At 52.4% G+C, this 25,394-nt stretch overlaps 1 protein-coding gene across 4 annotated transcripts in view; it reads right to left on the minus strand.

Moving 5' to 3' along the window:
* LOC102452466 (galactosylgalactosylxylosylprotein 3-beta-glucuronosyltransferase 1) overlaps positions 1–25,394 on the minus strand; it is a 70,111-nt gene that overhangs the window by 8,228 nt on the left and 36,489 nt on the right. For 2 of the 4 annotated variants that reach the window (XM_075909384.1, XM_075909383.1), the window contains exons 2-5: positions 23,267–23,389; positions 22,985–23,131; positions 18,501–19,009; positions 8,515–8,811 (exon numbers count right to left, since the gene is read on the minus strand). In XM_075909384.1, the coding sequence (XP_075765499.1) occupies positions 8,515–8,811; positions 18,501–19,009; positions 22,985–23,131; positions 23,267–23,270 (957 nt within the window). In that variant the 5' untranslated portion in view covers positions 23,271–23,389. Of the gene's footprint in view, positions 1–8,514; positions 8,812–18,500; positions 19,010–22,984; positions 23,132–23,249; positions 23,390–25,394 lie in introns of all 4 variants that reach the window. The other 2 variants (XM_075909385.1, XM_075909386.1) reach the window with 2 other exon arrangements.

Below are 25,394 nucleotides of genomic sequence, written 5' to 3' on the forward strand. Positions count from 1 at the left end.
AAGCCACATAACTACCAAGGGGCTTGGTGAAGGGGGTTGGTCCAATTCTCATTCAGTATGTACTGAAAGTGGCCCCCTTCAACAGAAAAGACTGAACGAGCCCCCACAGCTGACACCTGCTCGCCCAGCGCTCAGGCCTTTCCGTTAAGAGAGAAGCAATCGAGGTTCCAATCACTTCTCTTTAAAAAACAAACCCCACACATTCAAACCCCACCCTTACACACCAGGGGCGCGTCTAGACTGGCAAGATTTTAAACTTGCCAGCTGTCTACACTGGCTGCTTGAATTTGCGCAAAAGCACTGACTTTGTAATGTACAAAATCAGTGCTGCTTATCATAGAACCATAGAGCTGGAAGAGACCTCAGAAGGTCATCAAGTCCAGACCCCTGCCCTAGGCAGGACCAATCCCAACTAAATCAACCCGGCCAGGGCCTTGTCAAGCTGAGACTTAAACACCTCTAGGGATGGAGACTCCACTACTTCCCTAGGTAACCCATCCCAGTGCTTCACCACCCTCCTAGTGAAATAGATTTTCCTAATATCCAACCTGGACCTCTCCCACCACAACTTGAGACCATTGCTCCTTGTTCTGCCATCTGTCACTACTGAGAACAGCCTCTCTCCATCCTCTTTGGAACCTCCCTTCAGGTAGTTGAAGGCTGCTCTCAAATCCTCCCTCACTCTTCGCTTCTGCAGACTAAACAGACCCAACTCCCTCAGCCTCTCCTCATAGGTCATATGCTCCAGTCCCCTAATCATTTTGGTTGCTCTCCGTATTACTTGCGCAAATACTTTCATGCTCCCGCTCAGGAAAAAGCCCTCTTACGCAAGACTACTTGCTCAAGAGGGCCAGTGTAGACAGGGAAGAACTGTTTTGCGCAAAAAAACCCCGATGGCTAAAATGGCGATCAGGACTTTCTTGCGCTAAATCTGGAGCTGAGTATAGGAGCCTCTGCCCTCTGAGCTAAAAGCCAGCTGGCTCCCTGGGCCTGTATCCTGATCATGGTGGACTTTCGAGAGAGGCAGGATTTTACTGCTCCAGCAGCAAGGCCTTTTTAATTAAAAGGAGCAAGAGGCCCTACAAATGGCCTCTTGGTCAGATACAAGGACCCTGCTCTCACATGCCAGAGGCCCTCCTGTCAGGATTTGCTCTAGTCCAGGGGCACCGGCACACCAAGCAAGCACCCTCACCCTCGCACCATGGCGGACTCTGAGTGCTATCTCTGTTCCGGTGAATGTAGAGTTCAAGTGGAGCAATTGAAGGCACTAGAGCACACTGTCAACTCATTTCTCCACAAGCACAAAAGGGGATTTGAACCTGCCCCTCTTTGCCTTCAGGGCAGCTACCCAAAGCCCGGGACGACAGAGGGTGGCACAAAGGTTTAGTGGCCAATGGTTAAGTGGAGTAACACGGCCAGTTGTCAACATCAATGGCTAAAGGAGCCCTCACCTCTGAGCATCTGCCAGGTCAGCACTTCGGCCAGTCATTGGAGAAGTAAGAGATCAACCATCAAATCCTGTCTCAGGGAGCATAAAGGGGAGTTGACCCAGTACTCGCTCTGTTCAACGAGTAAACAATCAGGCCCCTCGCCTACAGGGAGACTCCTGGGCTACGTCTACACTGGCATGAATTTCCGGAAATGCTTAAAACGGAACAGTTTTCCGTTATAAGTATTTCCAGAAAAAGAGCGTCTACATTGGCAGGCTGCTTTTCCGGAAAAGCCCTTTTTCCGGAAAAGCGTCTGTGGCCAATGTAGACGCACTTTTCCGGAAAAAAGCCCCGATCGTCATTTTCGCGATCGGGGCTTTTTTCCGGAAAAGACTACTGTGCTGTCTACACTGGCCCTTTTCCGGAACAGTTTTCCAGAAAAAGGACTTTTGCCCAAGTGGGAGCAGCATAGTTTTTCCAGTAAAGCAGCTGATTTCTTACAGTAAATCATCACTGCTTTTCCAGAAATTCAAGGGGCCAGTGTAGACAGCTCACAGCTTATTCCGGAAAAGCGGCCGCTTTTCCGGAATAAGTGGCCCAGTGTAGACACAGCCCTGGAGTGCTTGCTCTTGGCTCTCAGACTATTTAATTAATGGTTTCAGAGGTCACCCCCGTTAGTCTGTTTCAGCAAAAACAAGGAGTCCGGGAGCACTTTAAACACTAAGGCTACGTCTACACTGGCCCCTTTTCCGGAAGGGGCATGTTAATTTCAGAGATCGCAATAGGGAAATCCACGGGGGATTTAAATATCCCCCGCGGAATTTAAATAAAAATGTCCGCCGCTTTTTTCCGGCTTTTAGAAAAGCCGGAAAAGAGCGTCTACACTGGCCCCGATCCTCCGGAAAAAAAGCCCTTTTCCGGAGGATCTTATTCCTACTTTGAATAAGCTGTTTGTCAGCTCAGTGCGCTAGTCTGGACGCTCCCCTGCCGACGTGAAAGCCCTTTATTGACCTCCCCGTTATGCCTCGTAGGATGAGGTTTACCGGGGAGGTCGATAAAGGACTTTCATGTCGGCAGGGGAGCGTCCAGACTAGCACGCTGAGCCGACAAACAGCTGATCAGCTGTTTGTCGGCTCAGCGCGGCAGCCATTTAAATTGAAATGAAGCCGCGATTATTTAAATCGCGGCTTCATTTCCCTTTGCCAAACAAACAAATCTACGTGGCTCCGTCGACGGAGCCATGTAGTTTAGACGTACCCTCAGAGAAGGAGGGGAAGGAAGCCAGGCCAGGGTATTTGGGTTGGAGGTACATCTTACATTGCACTTAAATTGAAAAAGTGATCTTGTGGTTAAAAAGGTTGGAGACCCCTGGTCTAAAGACAGACAGACACAGGCTACATCTACACTGGCATGATTTTCCGGAAAAGCTTTTAACGGAAAAGTTTTCCGTTAAAAGCATTTTCGGAAAAGCGCGTCTAGATTGGCCATGGACGCTTTTCCGCAAAAAAGCCCCGATCACCATTTTCACAATCGGGGCTTTTTTGTGGAAAACAAATCTGAGCTGTCTACACTGGCCCTTTTGTGCAAAAGTTTCTCGGAGAAAGACTTTTGCCCGAACGGGAGCAGCATAGTATTTCCGCAAAAGCACTGACAATCTTACATGAGATTGTCAGTGCTTTTGCGGAAATTCAAGCGGCCAGTGTAGACAGCTGGAAAGTTTTTCCGCAAAAGCAGATGATTTTGCGGAAAAACGTGCCAGTCTAGACACAGCCACAGGGTGTAGGAAAGGACAGAGGCAGCACAGAAAGGATCAGTGGAGTGGACTGGAAAGAAGAAGGGAAGACTTTCAGGACGCCCCCAGCTTCCTATATCCCCCCACCCTTTTACCAATCAAAAGCTGTCATGGCATCTGGCATAAGAGAGACCCTGTCTGGGAATGTTTTGAAGAAATTTGTTTGCTGGGTACAAAGGGAGAACGTGGCAAGTGTAAGCAGAGCAAGAAGATGATGCAGAGCTTAGCAGCAAAAATGGAACATCATGAGGAAAACTGCTCCTTGGGAGAAACTGACATGGATGAAAATGTGGCTGAGAGGATCATCTGCTTAGTAACTTAAATAATTCACTTTGCCATGCGTCATCTTCAAGAGCCTCTCTATGCCTTTTAGCGTAAGTGTGTTTTGACAAGTCAATTCCCAAGCTGTTTATTGTATGTTGCTGGAAAAAAGGTTTAGCTTACCTAATCCATATGGCTTGTTTAATTGCTAACTAGGTGTAGAATCTATCATGGAAGTGTACGATACAGAAAGCTGCTGGAAGAGAAATCTAGAGTTGCCCATTACCACTTTGTGTCCTTTTCTGATTTTATATACGTAATACATGCCCCTTGTTTTGGAACATCATGGCTATAGAACAGAACGGTGATGCATAAATCTGTTTCCTATTTCACTTCAGCATAACTCAGCTTTTCCAAGGGAACTCCATTCTATATTTGTTTTCTCAAAAAAACAGAAGTGCACTGAGTTCAATGGGGTTTACTCCCAAATGAAGTGCACTCTAAACACGGTCAGGCTTAACTCTTTTTGGTAACTTGATTTAAACCAATTATTTATTTTTGGTGATTTAAATCAATCCGCCCAGCAAACACCAGACCCACCCCAGGGAGACCACCTCTTATTGCAGGTTCCAATAGTGTTACCCTATGTGACCTCACCTCCCTGGACATTCAATAATGAATTTAAAAGTATCTGTTCTTCCACAAAAGGATTTTCTTGCCCCATTACCAAGGGAGACATCTGAACTGGAGTTCATGTATAAGTTCAACACAATCAACTGAGGCTTCAAGAAAGATCTTAACTGGTTAATGCACTACAAAAGCAATTTCCCCCCCCTTTGATATTCGCATTTCCTCATCACATGCTATGAATGAGACATCCTGCCTGACTCAATTAGCTTAATTAACACTGGTCCGACGACTGACAGGTACCGTCTTTTGCTGTAATTTCCACTCCAACCCATCTGAGGAAGTGGGTTTTCCCCACGAAAGCTCACGACCTAATACACGTGTTAGTCTCTAAGGTGCCATGGAACTGCTCGTTGTTTTTAAAGTTACCCACTAACATGACTACCCCTCTGAGACCTATGTGAACGAGGGGACTGCCCTGGTGCTGACGGCTGAAACCCGAATGTATCCCCCGTTCAGACAAAGCCGACATTCTGGTTACCTGCAGAGTAAGTCACAGCCTCTAGGTCTTCCTCAAGCCTTTTCCTCCTGATTGTTAAGGAGTCAGGCTCAACCCATCTGGCACCAGAAGCAATAGCATGTGGCCTTGTATGTCCAATGGCAGTGAAGGAATTGAATAGCCTCTGCCCCAGGAACATTTGCAATCCATCCAGATACGTGCAGTCCCGAGCGCTGGCGCCCCAATCACTGGGGAATAACGCAAGCAGAAAGGGAGGCAAACGTCCCCTAGAAGATACTTGTGCCGCTCACACAGAGGGGGAAAGAGTACAAACGGAGGGGGCTGATCTCATCCCCCTCTCCGCACTGCATTCAGCACACACCCCTTGCCAGAGGAGGAACCTCTCTCGCCTCCGCTTTCAGCAGGGGCATCATGCCGGAACCGCGCTGCGCTTCAGCTCTGCGACATCACAAAGGGAGCCTGTTCCTTTCTGCATCTTGGAAAATGCAGGGTAGCAGCAGGGTTCACAGATTCTCCGTTTTAGCTCGGGAAGGGATGTATTTCTCCACGGAGCTAGCGCAAACCCCTGCCACAGCTGCAGCGCTGCTCACCCCCACAGATACCAGTGAGGAAGCTCCGTTCTTTCCCCATCAGCCCCATCCTTCATGGCCTGTAGCCTCGACACTAGCAGGTCACCCTAATTGCGACGTCTAGTCCTAGCTCTCTCCGTCCACACCTACTCTGCCTCTCTTCTCCTCAGAGGCAGCAGCAGAACCTCCTGCTCCAACACTCGGCCGCAGGCTGGCTTCCTTCAGCAGCATCCTCCCAAACAGTTTCAAACTCTCCGATGGAGTCTGAGATTGGAGCCCAGTGCATGCTGCACCCAAGAGACAGGAGAAGGGGGAGAAGGCGGGCTCTGAACTGCAGTCGCCATAGATATTTAATTACATGTGACTGATAAATTGCTACCCAGACCATTCATAACACAAGTCTGCCTCTCTCAGAGAAGCACATCTCCCCCATCTCCATGGAGAAAGCTCTTTTCATTTTTCCTCTCAGCACTGGCAGCGCCTGGCAGGGATTCCAGGGCGGCCTGCCTCCTTTTGTCTAGGAATCCCTGCAGTGCCCCCATTCATATCATTTTCCTTTCATTCCCCCCTCTCCGGCAGGTATTAAGCCAGAGAGCGCAACACAGGACTGATTTATTAGCCAGTAAATAAGCTTTTTGCAGGCGTGTCAGTCTGAGTCTGACGAGAGTGATAAAAATGAATACCAGGGCAGCACAGGGGACATCTAGGGAGGCATCTGGCCAAGAGCCGTCTGCCCAGGTATCTATTTGGCCCCTATTAACCATCAGATGGAAAGAGCCACAAGCTTTAGTGTATTGGTCCTTCCACCGCCTGAATCGGAGAAGTACCAAGTACAGATGGGAAACTGAGGCACACACCCCACAGCCAAGAGCCTCACAGGAATTTAGGTGCCCCGCTGCCACTGATTTGATCCCCTTCACTTTCCAAGAGATGGCAGCAGAGCTGATCCCACTGACGAGCGCCCCTTCTGAGGTGCCCTCAACCCTGCTCCGATCGCTCTCCGGGCAATGCCCATACAGCGTGTACCACCACTTGGCAGCTCTGCCAGAATTTCTGAGCTCTGCCTCTGCTGAGTTTGGCCCCTGCCTCACACCGGGCGGGCGCGCTACGTGACGATCGCTGAAGGGAGGCTCGCGGCAGCTGGGAGCAGAGAGGCAAAGCGGGACGCCCGAAGCGCTGAGAGTTGGTCAGGGTCACCCTGTGGCCAGCCCCAAAGCAAATCTCGGTGACAGCTCCACTGCCAGGTCAAAACCAGCCCGCTCCCAATCCCAGCCAGCACCTGACCAACAGCACACGAGCTGCAGCCTGTCAGACTCGGCACAAACGCTCCCCCTCGTCTGGAAATGAAGTCCTGGCAGCGTGTCCCACTGCGACTGGCCTCGCTCTCCCCTCAGCACAGTGACAGCCTCCCTCTTGGGAAGGGCTACTCTTCTGTACATCGGGCTCTACCACGTGCAAGGAAGCTTCTGCCTCACGTTCGATTCCCTGGCCTACTGCATTCTGCCCGTACGCCGTCCTTAGAAGGAATCGCTCGGACGCGTGTTCTACCCCACGTGCCTCCTCCCTGCCTTTCACACTAGGGATGTTAAATCTCGGTTAACTGAACAGTCGAGGAACCTCACGAATTCTTATCGGTTACTCGACTATTCGATAGTCCCCGGGGCAGGCCCAGCAGCCAGTGCGCTCCGGCCTTACTCCTGAGACACCCCCTGCCACTTTGCGCTGCTGCCTCTGTATCAGAGGTGGCAGCCTGGGGTGCTAGGCGGGAACTGGTCCGCGAGGGGAGCCAGTTTAAAAACCAGCTCCCCTCGCGGACCAGCTGCCTGTTGTCCTGAGCTTCTACCTCTGATTCAGAGGCAGCAGTGCAGAGTGGCAGCAGCCCCTGTCTAGGGTGGGGTCTCAGCTCCTGGACCCGGTGTGAGCTGGAACTGAGCCGGGCTACCTGTCCTCCCAGGTCCTAATACACTTTAGATGCAGAGCTGCAGCGGGGGGAGGTCTCAGACCCAGTCTGAGCCAGGACTGAGCCAGCCTGCTAAAAGATGTACTGGCGGGGCAGAGAGGGGGCTTGTGTATAGTCTATAGCATTAACCTATAAGCTTTTGCGTATCAGTTAATGGGTTAATCGACAACACCATGACAACCCGAATTCACACCAGCGTGAGCTCTCAGTTCTCACCTCCCTCTGCTGTAGGACGTGCCCCCTCATCGTGGTCTTGCCGGGCAGAGCAGGGCACATTCAGTTCTGCCCACAGCAGCAGAGAGGGGGAGCAGAGAAGATGGTCTGTCTGCTGCCAGTGCCACAGTCAACTCTATTTGCTTCACGCCGCTTCAGCACCATCTTGGATCCTGTCTCTTGCCACCATGCCCACGTGCCGGGCCGGCCCGAGCCATTTTGGCACCCTGGGCCCGGGCGCACGGCGCATACATGGGCCCACCTCCCCCACAGGGAGCACGGGCCCGGCCCCAGGGCACACAGCGCATGCGCTACCCGGGGCACCCCCCCGCAGGGGGCACAGCACATGTGCTGCCCAGCCCAGCCCAGCCACTGCTGCTGGCGCGCAGTGCCTGGCCGTGCAGGGCCCCGCGGCCGTGGAGGGAAGGGCGCTGCGGGGGCCGGGCACCTATAAGAGATGCTGCGCACCCCTTACAGCTGCCATCAGGTGCCCCGGGCAGCTGCCCGCCTCGCCCACCCCTTAATCCAGCTCTGCCCACACGGATGCCTCTCTGCTCTATTTCTCGTCCTCTTTACCCCTCCATTTCCTGTAACATCTTAGGAGAAGCAGGAGCAGAGCTGCAAATTCACGCTGATGTTCGCTACTGTACATGAAAAAGGGCACCCCTAATGCAAATGCAAAGCAGCGCCCGTCATATAGGAAATGCTCTTCCGTACCATGCATAATTCATCTGCAGAACTCACTGTCACAGGACGTTATTGAGACGTTCATGTAAATCGTGAGGATGACAGCTAGAGTTAGTGCAGCTAGCAGAGATGTTTCAAGAGGGGATAAATCCTCACACTCCAGGGCAGAAGCCAGCCACTAAGGGCTGGAATTTCAGATGCAATTTCCCCACTATGTATTTTACTTCGTAACTGCCCATTTGTGTGTGTGTGTCGGGGGAGGCCTTTTCTTGAAGCATCTGAGACAGCATATTGGACTAGATGGGCATTGGGATACTGGTTTGGACAGACGACAGGTCTGATCCTATAGGGCAGTCTCTATGCTCCCTTTTTGAGCGTCTGCGTCTCCTGGCAGTTGTGGTTAGCAATAGATACAGGAGAATGGCTCCTTCCAGCCTATGTACCTGAGTCCATACCTTAGTGCAATTGGCAGCTTTTGGCTCGAGGTCATTCAGGGTCACTAGTTCCCGGAGAAGGCTGCTCTCCTGGTACCCTCCTTTTACTCCTCGCAGTTTGAAGTAAGCCTGAGATCGCTGGAGTATCAGCCTGAGGTTCACGGCAAAGCCCGCCATGTCAATGGCAAATGGGCGGTGGGGGTCGAAAACCGTCTTCCAGCCGTACACCTTCCCTGCTGCGTTCACCTTGGGCGACTCATAGCGCAAGCCGCCCACAAAAGCCACCGGCCACACGGACACCTTCCTGGTGGTGCGCATCTGGGGGCAAGGAGAAAGAAGGGCACAGTGAGTGCACGGGGAGAGGACCCCCGCTCTGACAGCTGCCGACACACAAGTTTGGACTGGACACTTCCACCACACATGCAGCGACCCCAGGGCAGCCTGAAGCAGGAGTAGCATTAGGCCTGGATGCTCTGAACCAGGTACAGGCCAGTGGACTTGTACAAGGAAGCGAGGCAGCATAAATACTGTACAAATGAAAGCCAGGAATTCTGGATTCTCTTCCCCGCTCCACTGCAGGCTCCTCTTGTGAACTTGGCCACGTACTCTGAGCCCTGTCCGCCTCCGTTTGCCCAACGGTGCAAGGGGAGAAGCCCGGTATGACAGGGTGCCATGGGGGAGAGGGTGGGACGATGGCAGGAAGGGGCAGGGCTTGGGAAACGGTAATGGACAGGCCCTCCTCTCCCGGACTCCTGGGCCGGATTGAGCAATTGCTCCAGTCTGGGTAGCCTGCAGGCTGGCAGTTTGAGACCCCTGCACTAATTACTCCCACTGAGACCTTCTATGTGGCAAAGATCTAATGCAAGGAGCAAAGCAGCTAAGAGTTACATCCAAGCTTCAAAAATCTGCTTTTCAGCCACAAGCCTCAAAGCACTTCACAAAGGTGGGTCAACATCAGCATTACCCCGTTGCAGAGGGGGAACGGAGGCACAGGGAGCGCTCGTCCTGCATCACTGGGTGAGTCAGCCACACTGCTTTTAAGACAGATGATTTCTGGAAATGAAGCTATAAAGGAGTGGATGGGAAACAGGATAACATTTGGAATCAGGGACCGTGAACATAGTTCTCAAATGAGGGGCAGAGAAGTAGCCCAGCTGTGCAGTCAAATCCAAGTCAACAGGATGAGGTTTTACAGCGATTTATCCTGTCTTGAGTCTGCTCTGCCAGCAGGAGCAAGCTCTTGCTGCTGTACAGTCTGCTTTTTCGACCCAGACCCTCACATGGGATTTCCCAGAGCTAATCGTGAGTGCTCATTGCAGCGAGAGAGCACGAGAGAGTTGCCCTTTTGCACCACACGCGCCATTGGCAGCCCTTATCTGCAGGAACCAGTGACCTATGTTTACTGTGCACCCCCTTTCATGGTTTACCTGTTGCCTGATAATGCAGGTAGGTTTCAGGGGAAGGAGAGTAGGGTGTCAGTCCTTGAGGATTGTCCTGGAGTTTCCAGGAATTGAAGATGAATTAAAGACCATGTCACATGAATGCACCTCCAGGAATACATCCAATCCAAACGGACAGCCCTAGAGGAGAGGAATCTATGGACAACAACGTGTCCTCATTGCCTTCTTAATACGGAGCGTTCATTTCAGAACCCTTCTGTGAGAAGGAAGCAATGAGGCAGCTGGATTGAAACAGCATTCAGCCTGGTCGGCCTGCAATTGTATGGATAAACCTCATTTACTGGGTTCTTTGCTCTAGGTCTTAGATCTGTGCCAAATGGCCAAGGCAGCAATCTGCCTCCTTGTCCTCAATATACTAGTCTGTGCAAATAAATCCAAGCTAAAACAGAAGTCGTCAAGAACGAGGGAGAAACAGGTGCCCCTGTAAGATGGCTCTGGGTGTATAACCCACACACTTAGGCTCTGTCTACACTCGCGGCTTCTTGCGCAAGTAATATGCAAATGAGGCTAAGGGTGAAATATCGCCGAGCCTCATTTGCATACCTAACGAGCCACCATTTTTTTCAGAAGAGGCTCTTGCGCAAGAAGGAGCGTCTACACTGCCCCTCCTTGCGCAAGAAAAGCCCACTTGTGCAATGCCGCTACACCTACTACTTGAGAGGAAGAACGGCATTGCGCAAGAGGGTTTTTCTTGCACAAGAAGGGGCAGTGTAGACGCTCCTTCTTGCGCAAGAGCCTCTTCTGAAAAAAATGGTGGCTCGTTAGGTATGCAAATGAGGCTTGGCCATATTTCACGCTTAGCCTCATTTGCATATTACTTGCGCAAGAAGCCGCGAGTGTAGACACAGCCCTCCTGTGGTTCACTGTCCCATGCAGCTGCACCTAGACCACAGCAACAGATAAGATCAAGAGACTTCTACAGCATGTGCTGAGAGCCAGCTGACTTTTAGCTGAAAGGGGAGAGGCTCCTATACCAAGCTCCCGAGGTCCCAGGTTCAAATCCGCCCCGTGGCAGTTACAGGTGCAGTGCGTGTACCTTGAAGAGAGAATGAACAGGGAGACCTCTGGCAGGATTATCATGTCTTGTGCCACAAGAGCTTCCTGGAGCGCAAGGCAACAGATCCTCTCAGATGAGTGATGCGGGGGGTTAAATCGGCAGTGAAGGGGTGAAACTAAAAAACACGGGTCAGCTCAGGTTTCCAAAGGGCCTTTTAAATGCTCCTCAGGCTTTGTGTCAGCAGGTAAAGCAGGTGTTATGATGCCCATTTAATAGCGGAGAGAGGCATGAAGGGAGGAAAGAGGCTCCCCTGAGGAAACCGATTTGGGACTCGAGATGTGGGTTCTTGCTTGTGCCACGTTCTCACTGTGTGGCCATCAACAACTCTCGTCATCCGTGCCTCAGTTTCCCCCATATCCAGCAGTGATAACGTATACTACCCTCACTTGTCCATGTACAAGAAGTGCAGAGGGACTGCCGCAAAGGGAAACACATGAGCCCTTCAGCTAGCCGAGATTGCCCTCTTCCAGAGGATCTGTGGCACAGATAAAACAAAGCTCTAACCACTTGGGACACTATGTCCCAAATGTCATTTAGAACAGAGATATTCCCTACGAGGTGGTGGGAGCCTCATTGCCTGGGATATTAAAACTAGACTGGAACGGGAAAAAAGCCCTCACTGGTTAGGGGGAAGGAGGTGCTGATCTTTCCTGCCCCTAAGGCCTCGGGTTCCCGGTGAAGTTATCCCTCGGACCTTGTCAATGTGGTGATGGAACCTTAATGGCCCTGTGTTTTCTGGGGCTGCTGAAAAGCTGCCTTGTTGGGAACATAATCCTAGTTTTGGGAACATAATCCTAGTTTCCCATAGGGATGTTAGCGGTTACCCGGATAGCCATTTAACCAATCAGCGATTGCTTACCGGTTAACAGCCCCAGTTAACCACAACCACCCAGCCGGCCCCTACTGCTCTGCATTTAAAACTCCGACTGGCAGGCTGGCTCAGTCCCAGCCCACAAGTTCGGTTTTTTAAATGAAGAGCACACAGGGGAGCCACCTGTCACCCTGTGCTGCTGCCTCTGATACAGAGGCAGCAGTGCAGGGTAGCAGGCGGGAGCCGGTCCATGCGGGGAACCGGTTTAAAAAACAGCTCTTGCCTGCTGCCCGTCCTGTGCTGCTGCTCCCCACCCTCTCCCCCATGGCACCCTGTCATTCCGGGCTTCTCCCCTTGCACAGTTGGGCAAACGGAGGCGCACAGGGCTCAGAGGCAGCAGTGTGGGGTGGTAGCAGCCCCTGTCCATGGGGGACCCCAAGCTCCCCTCAGAGGCTGCTCTAGCATCCCACAGAGCAGCTGCGGAGCAGCCTCTGTCCACAGCAGGCCGGGCTGTATCAGAGGCAGCAGCATGACCCAGGAGTCATTGAATAATGGTGGAACTGCTAAGAACTGGTGTGGATACACGATTACTAAATTAGACAGTTTCTAACAGCCCTAGCTTCCCAAAGGCCATGGACTGTCTCTTGGGGTCACTAAACCCTGAGCTACACATGGCAAGACACATGGCAAAGACAGGAAGCCTGTTCCGAATGAACATCCACAACCTCCAAACACATAAAACCCTCCCCTCAGGAACACGCGTCTTGTGCTAGAGCAAGAACTGTCCAGCACATTCCTTGTAGACTTTGCTCTGAGCTCCCGGGCTTCAGCCATTATCACCCGACCCCGAATCTCTGAAATGCAGGGACCTTGGGAAGTCAAGTCCAGCCCCCCAGGCTGAGGGAGGACCAAGTAACCCTAGACCGGGGTGGGCAATAATTTTTGTCTGGGGGCTGCCCCGGAAGGGGCGGTGCCTAATCCGGAAGGGGCGGGGCCAGAATGTTTATGAGCTTCCCCAACTTCAGACCATAACTGATCTGGGGGTGGGGGAGCCCCTTTGCCCCTGCTTCCCACTAGGCACCTCACCCTGGGAGGGTGAGAAAAGGCTTCACACGCTCCCCCGCTCCCAGGCCCTGATTGGCCCGAGGACGGGAGGGTGGGGGGAGTGCGCGAAGCCCCCTCCCACCCTACCCCCGCCCTGCGAGGCACGTGGGACACTTCCAAGTGCCATGCGCTGCTCGCAGAGTGGAAGGAGACGTCATGCGCTCCCCTACCCCCAAGTCCTGGTTGGCATGCAGGCGGGGGAGCTGTGCGAAGCTCCACTCGCCCTGCTCCCGCCCTGCGCAAGTGTATGGCACTTGGAAGTGCAGCACGCTCCTTGCAGGGCGGGGGTAGGGCGGGAGGAAACATCGCACGCTCCTCCTGCCCCAGGCAAATCAGGGTTTGGGGGCGGGGAGCGCGTGACGTCTCCTCCCACCCGGTGCGAGCGTACGGCATGAAGTGCAGCATGCGCCTCGCTGGGCGGGGGTAGGGCGGGAGGAAGCTTTGTGCACTGCCCTGCCCCCAGACCCTAATTGGCTTGGGGGTGGGTGAGCAGCAGGCTGATCCGGCCCATGGAGGCCCTTTTGCCCACCCCTGCCCTAGACTACCTCTGCCAGGACCAATCAGTTCTTATCAGAAACCTCCAATGACAGGAATTCCACAACCAGGGGCGGATGAGAGCGCCGCGGGGCCCCGGGCAGCGACATTTCCCGGGGCCCCTCCTTTGACACGGCGCATGCGCGGGGCCTCGGGCAGTACGGGGCCTGGGGCAGCCACCCCGCTCGCCCTGCCCTAAATCCACAACCTCTTTTGGAGGCCTATTCCCGCACGCAACTGCCATGATGAGGATCAAGTTTTTCCTGATATCTCACCCTAAATCTCCCTGGGTGCAGGCTGCACCCATTACTTTTAGTGGACATGGAGAATAATCGATCACAGTCCTCTTCATTGCAACCCTTAACATACTGGGAGATCTATCAGGTTCCCCCTCAGTCTTCTCTTCTCAGATTAAACATGCCCAGATTTTTTTTAAGCCTTTCATGTGTCAGGTTTTCTATCCTTTGATCATTTTTGATGCTCTCCTCTAAATACTCACGACCCTTTACATCAGTAAAAGATGTATCATTGTTGGATGCTATAAGACATTGGAAATAAAGCCGTCTGAGGTTCAGTGTAGAGGTTATCACATCTCCAGGCAAGGCGTAGGCGGAGGTGCACTACAGATCAAGCCCCGTTTGATGCTTATCTTCTGTAACAGCTAGATGAGTGTGCACGTGCGTGTACACACAAACACGCCGCGCAAACATGATTGTCCAGAAAGAGGAATCACGAAAGGGCCTGGATAAATTCAGTCCCCACTCAAAGCCACTTCTGGAAGGAAACTGTGGAACCCGTCCGGGTTTGAGATTTTAGCCGCATCTCCCAGCTGAGTCAGAAAAACCAGGGAGCCCACGTGTCTCTGGATGCTACAAACAGGCAACCGCTGTCACCGGTCTTACAGCCTAGGTTTGGCCAACTCAACGGCAGAGTCTGCAGGGTGATGCTTTTCAGAACAGACAAGCAAAGAAGTATTGACAAACGCCTGCTTTTCATGCGTGTGCGGCAGCCTGGGGAGACAATCGCACAGTGTCTCTCTGAACAAAATGTCCTGCAAGAGCAGCCATTGTACTGCCCGGCTTTGCTCAGAGAACGCTGAAAGGGGGCTATTTACTCTGAGGGAGGCCATGGATAAATGCCAGAGACAGAGTTTAAGTAATAAAGACACTGAGGCGGGGACACAGAAAACGAGGGAAAGCCCAGTGACGCCTGAAGTAAGATGGTACAAGCCAAATGAAGGACCCGGGGAAGATGCTGCAGAGCCAGGGTCAGGGTGAAGTTCCCCTGTGCAGCATGGGGAAGCACAAAGCCAAGACACAACTTCACCCCCGATGCAAAGACTTTGGAGGAATGTAAATGGCAGCCAAACTGGTGCTTTGCACAGGCGGGAGCTTCCCCAGCCCCAGGGGCCATGCTGCAGCTGAGCCAGGGAAAGCCTCTCTCAGTACATGCGAGCTGGGTGAGGTGCAAGGGGTCCTCCCTAAGGGTACGTCCAGACCACATGCCTCTGGCGACACAGGCATGTAGATTAGGCTACCTGGCATAGGAAAATGAAGCAGCGATCCGGGCAAATATAAACCGGTAAGTCTAACTTCAGTACCGGGCAAATTAGTCAAAACAATAGTAAAGAATAAAATTGTGAAGCATGTAGAAGAACATAATTTGTTGGACAAAAGTCAACATGGTTTCTGTAAAGGGAAATCCTGTCTTACTAATCTATTAGAGTTCTTTGAATGGGTTAACAAACATGCAGACAAGGGGGATCCAGTAGATATAGTATACTTAGATTTTCAGAAAGCCTTTGACAAGGTCCCTCACCAAAGGCTCTTGTGTAAATTACATTGTCATGGGATAAGAGGGAAGGTCCTTTCTTGGATTGAGAACTGGTTAAAAGACAGGAAACAAAGGGTAGGAATAAATGGTAAATTTTCAGAATGGAGAAGGGTAACTAGTGGTGTCCCTCAAGGGTCAGTCCTGGGACCAATCCTGTTTAACTTATTCATAAATGATCTGGAGAAAGGGGTAAGCAGTGAGGTGGTAAAGTTTACGGATGATACCAAACTGTTTAGGATAGTCAAGACAGAAGCAGACTGTGAGGGACTCCAAGAAGATCTCACCAAACTGAGTGATTGGGCAACAAAATGGCAGATGAAATTTAATGTGGATAAGTGTAAAGTAATGCACATCGGGAAAAATAACCCCAACTATACGTACAGTATGATGGGGGCTAATTTGGCTATGACAAATCAGGAAAGAGATCTTGGAGTTATCGTGGACAGTTCTCTGAAAACTTCCACACAGAGTGCAGCGGCAGTCAAAAAGGCAAATAGGATGCTAGGAATTATTAGGAAAGGGATAGAAAATAAGACCCAGAATATCTTACTGCCCCTGTATAAAACTATGGTTAGCCCACATCTTGAATACTGTGTACAGATGTGGTCTCCTCACCTCAAAAAAGATATTTTGGCCTTGGAAAGGGTTCAGAAAAGGGCAACTAAAATGATTAGGGGTTTGGAACGGGTCCCATATGAGGAGAGGTTAAAGCAACTGGGACTTTTCAGTTTAGAAAAGAGGAGGCTGAGGGGGATATGATAGAGGTCTATAAAATCATGAGTGGTGTGGAGAGGGCCGATAAAGAAAAGTTATTTATTAGTTCCCATAATACAAGGACTAGAGGACACCAAATGAAATTAATGGGTAGCAGGTTTAAAACTAATAAAAGTTCTTCTTCACACAGCGTGTGGTCAACCTGTGGAACTCCTTGCCAGAGGAGGCTGTGAAGGCTAGGACTATAATAGATTTTAAAGAGAAGCTAGATAATTTCTTGGAGGTTAGGTCCATAAAAGGCTATTAGCCAGGGGATAAAATGGTGTCCTTGGCTGCCGCGCTGAGCCAATCAGCTGTTTGTCAGCTCAGCGCGCTAGTCTGGACGCTCCGCGGTCGACATCAAAGGCATTTGTTGACCTCCCCGTTATGCCTCGTGGGATGAGGTTTACCGGGGAGGTCGAGAAATGCCTTTGATGTCGACCGCGGAGTGTCCAGACAAGCGCGCTGAGCCAACAAACAGCTGATCGGCTCAGCGCGGCAGCCATTTAAATTTAAACGAAGCGGCAATTATTTAAATCTCCGCTTCATTTTCCTATGCCGAGTAGCCTAATCTACATGCCTCTGTCGCCAGAGGCATGTAGTCTAGACGTACCCTAGGTGTCCAAGGAAGGAGTATTTGTAGGCTGGTGGCAAACAGTGACAGCTGTTCCCCAACCCAATGGGAATGGGGAGAAAATTCAAACTAGCTGTGGAGCATCCACCGGCCACTTATGTGAAACGTTGTGCAGCTCTGTTGGCTCCCAGTCCGAGACTTGCACCCCATGCCCATCCTTGAGAACAATCCCATTGGCTTCAGCTCAACTACTTGCATGAGTCACGGTGGCAGCGTCGGGCCTTTAGGGCATTGTTGGAACTCCTTCTGGCATAGTTTAAGACAGTGTTTCTTAAACTTTTGAAGACCGAGGAACACCAAGCAATTTTTTTTTTATGAGGAACACCAAAGATTTTTTGTTGAGCAAAAAAAAAAGAATTCGGTTGTTCTCCATGGCACTCCTCCTACTGCCTTGCGGCACACCAGTGTGCCACGGAACACAGTTTAAGAAACACTGGTTTAAGAGGTCACCAACGTCCTTCGAGCCTATCCCCTTGGATCTCGCTGCAATAAACCCCATTGCTCCTTCTTCAGGTGCTGAAGCCATTTACTCCACAGCTGCCCTTAACTGAGCCATCTCCAACACAGTCACTGCTTTACGGTCATTAGAAGGCATATTACAGCCATCTAGACCTGTCTCACACATTTACATTCCTCTATGCTTAGGCCCAGCGGGACCAGGGAAGGTTTCACAGCCGATGCGCTGCCAGACAGCACTAATTAAGCAAGAAGCAACTGTGGCATGTACCTCCTACAGCTTTGCAAAGTGGAGAAAGGGGACTGGAGGAGGCAACCAAGTAGCTGCTGCACCCTGAACAGCCAAAATGGTGCCTTCTATTTAAGACAATTAAGCGCCTGATCCTGCGAGAGGATTAATGTCCTGTGTGAAGTTGTCCTCAATTTCCACTGTGATCAGTGAAGCAGTCTAACGAGTCTAGATGGGGGCAGGGAGTTCACAGGGGGAGCAGCAGAGACCTGGGGCTGATTGCAAGGAAGTGGTAACTGAGGGTCACAGTTAAAGTTGGTCAATTTCTTTTTTTTTTTACCAAAAGGTCTTATTGTGACAATATACGTGCGCAATGTTTCCCAGATGCACGTCTGTGGCACTGAATTTGTTTCAAACCCACCTCCCCAAAATATTTAAGAAAAAACAAACACTTTGCTTTTACATTTGTTAAATGAAACACATTTGTTCAAAATGACTGTTTTGAACCCTTGAATTTTTTAAAATGTTAAAAAAAAATGGCCAGAAATCTGGGTCGAAATTTCCCCCCCAACTTTTTGATTCACCAAATTTAAAAAACAAACAAACCAGTTTGCTCCAAAGTGAATTTCTGGTTTTAAGTTTTCGGCACCACCAGTAAATTGAGCAATCGGTTCTTTGCCTAGCTCTGGTCACCATCGGGAACACTTATTACATGGCTCCGAGAGGATGGGCTTGGTGCCTGGCATGAACCGCAACGCCCAGCACCTCTGCACTCTCATCCACAGACCCTCAGCCTGCAGGTTGGGTTTGCACTTCTTGGTCCTTCAGACATTAGCAAAGGTGCCCCATTTGCACTGCCTGGTACACAGTCACCAGGGCATGTTGAGAAGGGTTCAAATGACATTGCTGGGGGTGTATTTACTTAAACTGAGAGGCCGTGACAAGCCACGGGCTCCGGTGAGCGTGTGACTGTTGCCTGCCGGCTGGAGCATGCCGCTGACTCCACATGCCTTGTCATGCTGCACTGCAGGTGGTCACCTTGGTACGGATGCTCCTGGGCTCAGCTCGCAGGGACCCACGCGTAGGCCTGCGAACTGAGAGCCGGGCCGGAGAGGCTGGCCCTGTCTGTGTCTTACCTCCTCGAAGAGCTCCAGGCTGTAGGTGTTATCGTCGTCGGCGAAGTAAACAATCCCAGGCTGACTGCTGTTTTTGTTAAAAGTCTCTCTCAGCCACCGCAGGGCCAGGTTCCTCTGCATGGTCCCCCGGGGAATGCGGGGGTCCCTCATGTCCCCCCTCAACTTGTAGTTGCGGGGCGTCTCCACGTTCAGGTGGGTGTAGTTCAGCCCTGTGTCCCGCAGCAGCCGGGTGACGAGAGGCGTGCGCCGCTGAGAGTCCTCCACCAGGATCCAGTGCAGGTTGGGCACGTGCAAGAGGGTGTTGGCCAGGCGCGTCAGCTCTGCCTTTTGCACCGGCCGGCTGTAGGTGGGGGTGATGACGTGGATGGTGGGGAGGGTGTCCGACCACGGGGGCGGGCGGGTGTACACGTACTCTGTCCTCACCACCTCCACAATGTCGCGGTCCGACAGACAGTACTCCTTGGAGTCCGAGCCTTGGGCCAGATCACGCCGGGAGTCACCACCATCATCTGCACAAGGGCACGAGAGGAAGAGCACACAGTCATCCAAAAGCCTCCTCGGCAAGGCCAGCGGTCAGCTTGCCAGCCCGGAAGTCACCCTCTTGGTCTGAGAGCAGAGGAGACAACTGGAAAACAAAGGCCTTTTGCAAGAAATCAAGAACCCCCAAGCCACATGGGCAAAGTTCAGACAGCTCCAGGCTAGCAGCAGGGAAGTGCTCAGAACAAGCAGCTTTAAGGGCCCAAAGAAACAGCAACCAAGCGCAACACCCGTGTGTAGAAAAACAGACACCCTGACATGGATACAGCCCCTTCCATCCCACAGTACTTCACATCCCGTGCCCCATAGAGCAGCTCCTGCTGCTGAGGCAGGACTCTGCAGCCATGCACAAATGCATTGCCGCAGATCAGGACAGCAAATGAAGAATGAAGAGACAAGATGGGTACACAGAACGGAGATGGCTGAAGTTGGGATTTGGCCCAGGTAATATTGGATCCACCTTACCAGATGCCCAGGGTTGCCAGATGGTTTCAACAAAAACACTGGACACACTTGACATGACATCACAGTCTATATTGCATCTGATTTAGAAAATACCCGACATTTCTATTCTCTCATTTCTATTCTCTCAATTTGTTTCCCGAACAGAAAGCTGAAATACAGAACTGTCCGGTTCAAAACCGCACACCTGGCAACCCTAGGTATTCCTGAACTCCAACCACTCAGCTGGGATCTTGAAATAGGTCACCTTTTCACTTGACAAGTGTTTACATATCTCGGACTCTCATCCCGGGAAGTCCTAGGGCAGCGAGGGGCGACGTAGGCTGATGAAGGGGGCTGCATGAGTGGCCCCCTTTTTACTCAGTGGGCTGCAAGACTGTCATAGCCAAGACGGTCTCCCGGGACAGGGCAGTTTTGCAAACTGTGCTTGTGTACCTGGAATCTGTGGGGTGTGCCAATTGAGCACTGTGATTGGATGCAGAGGGATCATCCGGCTGTCAGTCAGCGTTGTGTGCAATCAGCACGCCCCTCACTTCACATTCCCTTGCTTGAAGCGCATGTAATATCGATAGGGAAAAAACCATGTGGATGAAAATCAGCAGTATCTGGAATCCCGTGCGTGAGCAATAGGGAACAAAATGTCTCGTGGGGCACATGCAGACCCCCGAAGGGCTGCATGCAGCTCTCGGGTCACAGATTGCTCACCTCTGGCTGAGGGTCTTTTGATGCATCTTTTATTTAGCTGTTGCAAAGTCCTAGTTAGGAATCTTGCCTGTATCTGTAATGTCCCGCAATAACATGACAACTCTTGCCCACAGAATTCTTCAGAATCCCCTGCCAAGAGTTTCACTCTACATTGACTAAGACAAAATCAGCCCTCATATCTAGGCTTTGCTGTTTCAATTGATACTGTCCAAGTTATAAAAAAGCACAAATGTTTCTTTTTAACATTTTTCAGATTTTTGCCTATTTACATTTTCATAGTGGTGGGGCTCAGAATAATTATTTAATGACAGCAGATGTTAAGATTTAGAACAGCAAAGCTCCGTAACTGCTCAAACACACATTGCCGGCATCGCGTGTCAAAATACACCAAGTAAACAACCTTAAATCAACATTCTAATAATTTCTCCAGCAGCGTTTTTGCTACTGTGCCTAGCTGCACATCTCGATTATTATGGATGGAAACATTTTGTGAGTGTGTGTGTACACGATAATACTGATGTTTACCAACAAAAAATGAAATCCTTCCAAGCCTACTCATGTGCTTGCCATTTTCAGGGCACTGCAGCCCTGCCATCAGATCTATAATTATGCTAGGAATGATCAAACTTAATGACAGATTGCAACACTTACGGTCCAGAGTGTAAGCCAGCCATTGCCTGCAGGGCATGTGATAACAATCCACAACGGGGTTCTGATACTTCCCAAGAGTGTTTAGTACCAGAGGTCAAAAGGATACAGGATTAGAGGGACCATAAGTCTGACTCACTAGAACAATTCCTACGTTCTTGGCGTATCCTTATCTGTTATCCTGCGTTACCCATCACCCTGGACGTTGGAGCAAACACCACAAGTGACTTCAGACCCACTATGTCAAGTAGCTGAGCATCCCATCTCCAGTGAAAACCGAAGGGCGGGTAGGCTGTTCAGCACCTGCCAGGATCAGGCCCTGTCTCCGAAAAGTTACACCCACTTTGCACATCCCAGCTGTCTGGGACTCTGAAACCCGGGAAGCAATTCACACCCTGCACAAAGCGCGAAACATATTTGATAGCGCAGCGGCGGAACATGATTAGACAGAGTGGAACTGGGCCAGGGCATGTGGGATCATCATTAGTCATCGCCTGTGGGTCAAGAAAGACCTCAGCTTTAAGTCCTCTGGCCCTTCCATGCCACACACACTGTGGGACCATCACTGATTTGCTCTCATCTCTGGCGCCTCCCACACAAGGCTCTTAAAGCTGCTCTAAGGAAAGCCACTGTCTTCACACACACCCCTTGTACAGATGGGGAAACTGACGTACGGAGCATAGAAGCACTTGGCCCAGGGTGTCACACTGAATCAGAAGCAGAGCTGGGAACAAGACCCAGTTCCACTCCTGGGCCACAGGAGGCCACTGTTCACAGAAGTGTCTCCTAGCTTCCCAGGCACTGGGCTGAGCCCGGAGGGGTGGGGAGACGTAACAGCATCACCACACGAGCCTTTCAATTCCAGTGTTCGCTCTGTGGTGCTGCGCTCCCCCGGGCCATGGAGTGAGCTCTGGCCCAACTGACCCTCTCGCTGGGGGACAACTATAACCTAAGAGCTGCCCTGAGGCACTTGTGTGACAGAAGCCCCCTTCTCCTCCAGGTCGTCTAAGGACGGGGGGGCTGAAGCTGCTCAGAAGGTCTTTGATCTGCTGGCAGATTTAAATAGCACATCGGCCCACAGGTGGGGAGTAAGGCAAAGCCACCCCAAAGAGAGGAGCAGGGCACCTGGAGACAGAAAAGTCAAGGGAGGCGCGTTTAGAGCTTGAGATGGGGAAATGGAGCTTACAGACACACCAGCGCTCCTCTCCAAGATGGAAGCCAGGAGACAGTGGGTCCAGTGAAAAGACAGAGAGGGGAGGGCGGCTACTGTGTTGAACGAGAGGGCGTCTTTCTGATACGGCTTGTGCTCCTGGGGCATTGCTGCCACTGAAAACAGAGCAAAGATCCACTCCCTCAGAACCACCCAGCCACACCCAATCTCCCTTACTCCGGACCGGAATGCCACTCTGGGCTTTGGGTGCCCGGCCATGTAGACGCTGCCCCTCTCCTGACGGTCTACTCCAGATGCTGAGACGAGCAGGGAGCCCTGTGCTCCCTCTCCCCAGGCCTGTGCATCTCAGCCCGAGCCCCTCAACTCTGGAATGCAGAACCCAGCCTCCCGCTGGAAGGCCCCTGCCCAGGGGCGCTGGAACAATTTGTGCAGTGGGGCATTGACCCAAACTGTGCACCCTGCCCGCAATGGAAACCACTGCCAGTAGGGGGTGCTGCCGCACCACCCGCACCCCTCCTGCCAGCACCCTGGCCACTGCTCTTTCCCCTGCCAGATCTTTTCTGCTGCATTTGGCAGCATCGCTTCAGCTGCTGTTTTTATTACCAAATGGGTGGTCAGTGCCTGCAGGGACCGTCAGAAGGGCTTTCCTCTCCCCTCTGGAGCCGGACGCCCGGCGATGGCTTCCTGGGAGTAGGAAACACAGACACCGGGCAGCGGGCGGCATCTTCTCTCAAGGCTCTGTCCTACGGCCTCCGTGACAGGAGCCAACAGGATAAACTACCCGGCTGCCAAGCCACAGGCCTGGCGCTTTGCACGAACCCCTCCCCCCCGCACTGGGCTCTCCCTGTAACGGAGAGGGGAGGCTGCTGGCTGAGCACGGGCCACACGTGGAGATGAGCATGGTGCCACGAGAGGGATGGAATGAGACATGGGGATGTGGCATGGGCGGGGCGGTTCTCACCCTTGTGCACTGCAAGCAGGGGTGCAATGGTGCTCTGGTGCCAGACGGTGATTAACAGCGTCCAGGGCAGGACTATCAGCACGATAGCCAGGATGTCTCTTCTCTTCGGCATCTCCAAGACTGACTGGACCCACAGCTCCTCATTACCTGACAGCGAAAACCCCAGAGACAGAACAGCAGAGCACATGGAGAACAGAAATAAATGGGCAAGAAGGAACAGGGACAGAGAGAGAGCAGCGAAGGCAGCACAGCTCGCAGGTCTTACCAGCGCTCACAACCCACCCATTGCAGAAGCAGGTTCGGAGAGGCCGCGGCTGCAGGGGCTGGAGGCCGAGCAGGGAGCGTTTTCACGGGGCGCCGCCAGAGCCGCCCGGGGGAGCTTCAGGGACCCCTCGGGAAGGAAACCTAAAAACACAAAGCAAAGGAGAATAGGCAGAGAGAAGCCCCAAGGACGCGGGGAACTGCCAGGGTGCTCAGGGCTTTGCATTCACAGCAATCACGCCAGTGCCAGCGTGCAAGACCCGGCAGTGTCTCTGAGCCCTCCCCCAGCCAGAGATGGACACCTGGGAATGAGCTCCAGGCAAATATCCATGTGTTTGGATCCCAGTGCGTCCCCAGCATTCTGCACTTGCCATCGCAGCCTCTTCTCCCCTGCAGGAGCCCTGCAGCAGCTCCCCAGGCTGCACGAAGTCTCCACAGCCACACTGGCCTCAGCAGACTGCAAATCGGCTTTGCTACGGGCGAACTAACAGGCCAAGCAGCAGGGCCTGTGGGCGAGAGAAAGGCCAGCCTTCCCCGCCGCCACACGTTCCCAGCTTTGCGCAGACAAAAGGAGCAATCCAGGAGTGCCCGAGCGAATCACTAGCGAGCCGGGAAGAGGCACTAGCGAGCCTTTTGCACCAGAGCATCTTGGCACCCTCCCCCAAGGTGTGGGTCCATCGTACAGGCAGGGAAGCAGAGCCCCACAATGACTCGGTGGCTTGTCCAGTGTGTAAATCATCGGCAGAGGCAGGAGCTGGCGCCCAGACCTGTGCTCTGACCACTCAGCGGCGCTGCTCTCTGCCAGGTGGTGGACGTGGCAGAGAATCCAGTGCTGCCCCCATGTGACGGAGGAGCTTCACTCCGATGCGACTGGGGAGGTTGCCGCAATGACACGGGTTACTCCGCACTCCACCTGTCGCTGTAAAAACCTCAGGCCAAATCTCCCAGCCCCTCCCACTTCCACGTCTGCCGCCTGGAAGAGACAGTCCCCAGCCGCCTGTCTCCTGTCCTGCAGACTCGCTCTGTGTTCATTTCTCCCCTCTCGGCACTGCCAGGCCTGGGGTACATGAAGCTGCCACACGGGCTTAGTCGGATTCAATAGGAGCACCCACACGTTTGAAGCAGACTGTATTTGATCTGGGTGTTATCTTGGCAAGCCACACACAGCACTTAGCCGGCACACGCAGGGCGGACAGTTTGCAAACACAGAAGCAGTTTAGTGCTCTTGCTCCCTGGGGGGATGCATTAGCCAGCCGCACCAAACCCCTGCATTGCTACTGCATATTGCAAAGGCCTTGTAGGGACTGGACCACAACAATAGGGTCCATAATGCCAGCGTACCCTTCAGAGGGCACGTACCCTAGGCCTCGTTCAAGCCCTTTATCACAGGATGCTTTCTGCATCGTCAGAGCCTCCGCTGACCCTGGGGAAAGGGCGGACCCCGGTGACGCTCCAGGGGCCTGCAAAGGATCAGGCAAGCGGCAGACGGTGGTGGAAGATGTGGCCAGCCCTACAGAGACGGCATAAAACAGAACCACATTCACCTACTGGAACCGAGCTTCCTAGCGCCCCGTCATTGACACCAACAGGAACAGGCTTGCACAGGCGGTGCCCTGGAGATGCTGTGTGTGGCCAAACGCTCCCTGTTGCTCAGAAAGCGCCTCCCGCTGCTCCAGAGCCATTTCGCCTGCATCATACCCAATGACAGACAGACCCTGCAATCCATGCAGCTGCCCGTGGGCGGGAAAGGGAGCTGGATGGAGCACATGCATGGAGGAGAGCACATGCAGCTCCTTCCGCATGGCCTTAGTCAGCATTGATTCCCTATAACTGGCAGCCTAGTGCTTCACAGTTCCCATGTCAGCTGTCTACCGGGCCGGCTCGCCAGCTGCCAGAGATCAATGCAGCCCGCTCCATGTCCATTGGGGCTAGCTGGTGAGTTTGGTTTGCCCGCATTCTCCCAATGGCAGGAGAAGGTGCAGAGTTCATGGGCACTCTGCCATAGAAACACCTTCCTTAATAAGCCTCAGATCTGCTGGAATCCAGGGCTCCTGGCAAGCCACAAGTGCCTCCAGAGCTCCACCAGCTTCACAGGCACGGTACGTAAGCAACGCCGCTTTGCCCCGCCCCGCCCTTCCAGCATGACGTG

Source organism: Pelodiscus sinensis, chromosome 26 (assembly GCF_049634645.1).
Source record: "Pelodiscus sinensis isolate JC-2024 chromosome 26, ASM4963464v1, whole genome shotgun sequence".
Lineage (NCBI taxonomy): Eukaryota > Metazoa > Chordata > Testudines > Trionychidae > Pelodiscus > Pelodiscus sinensis.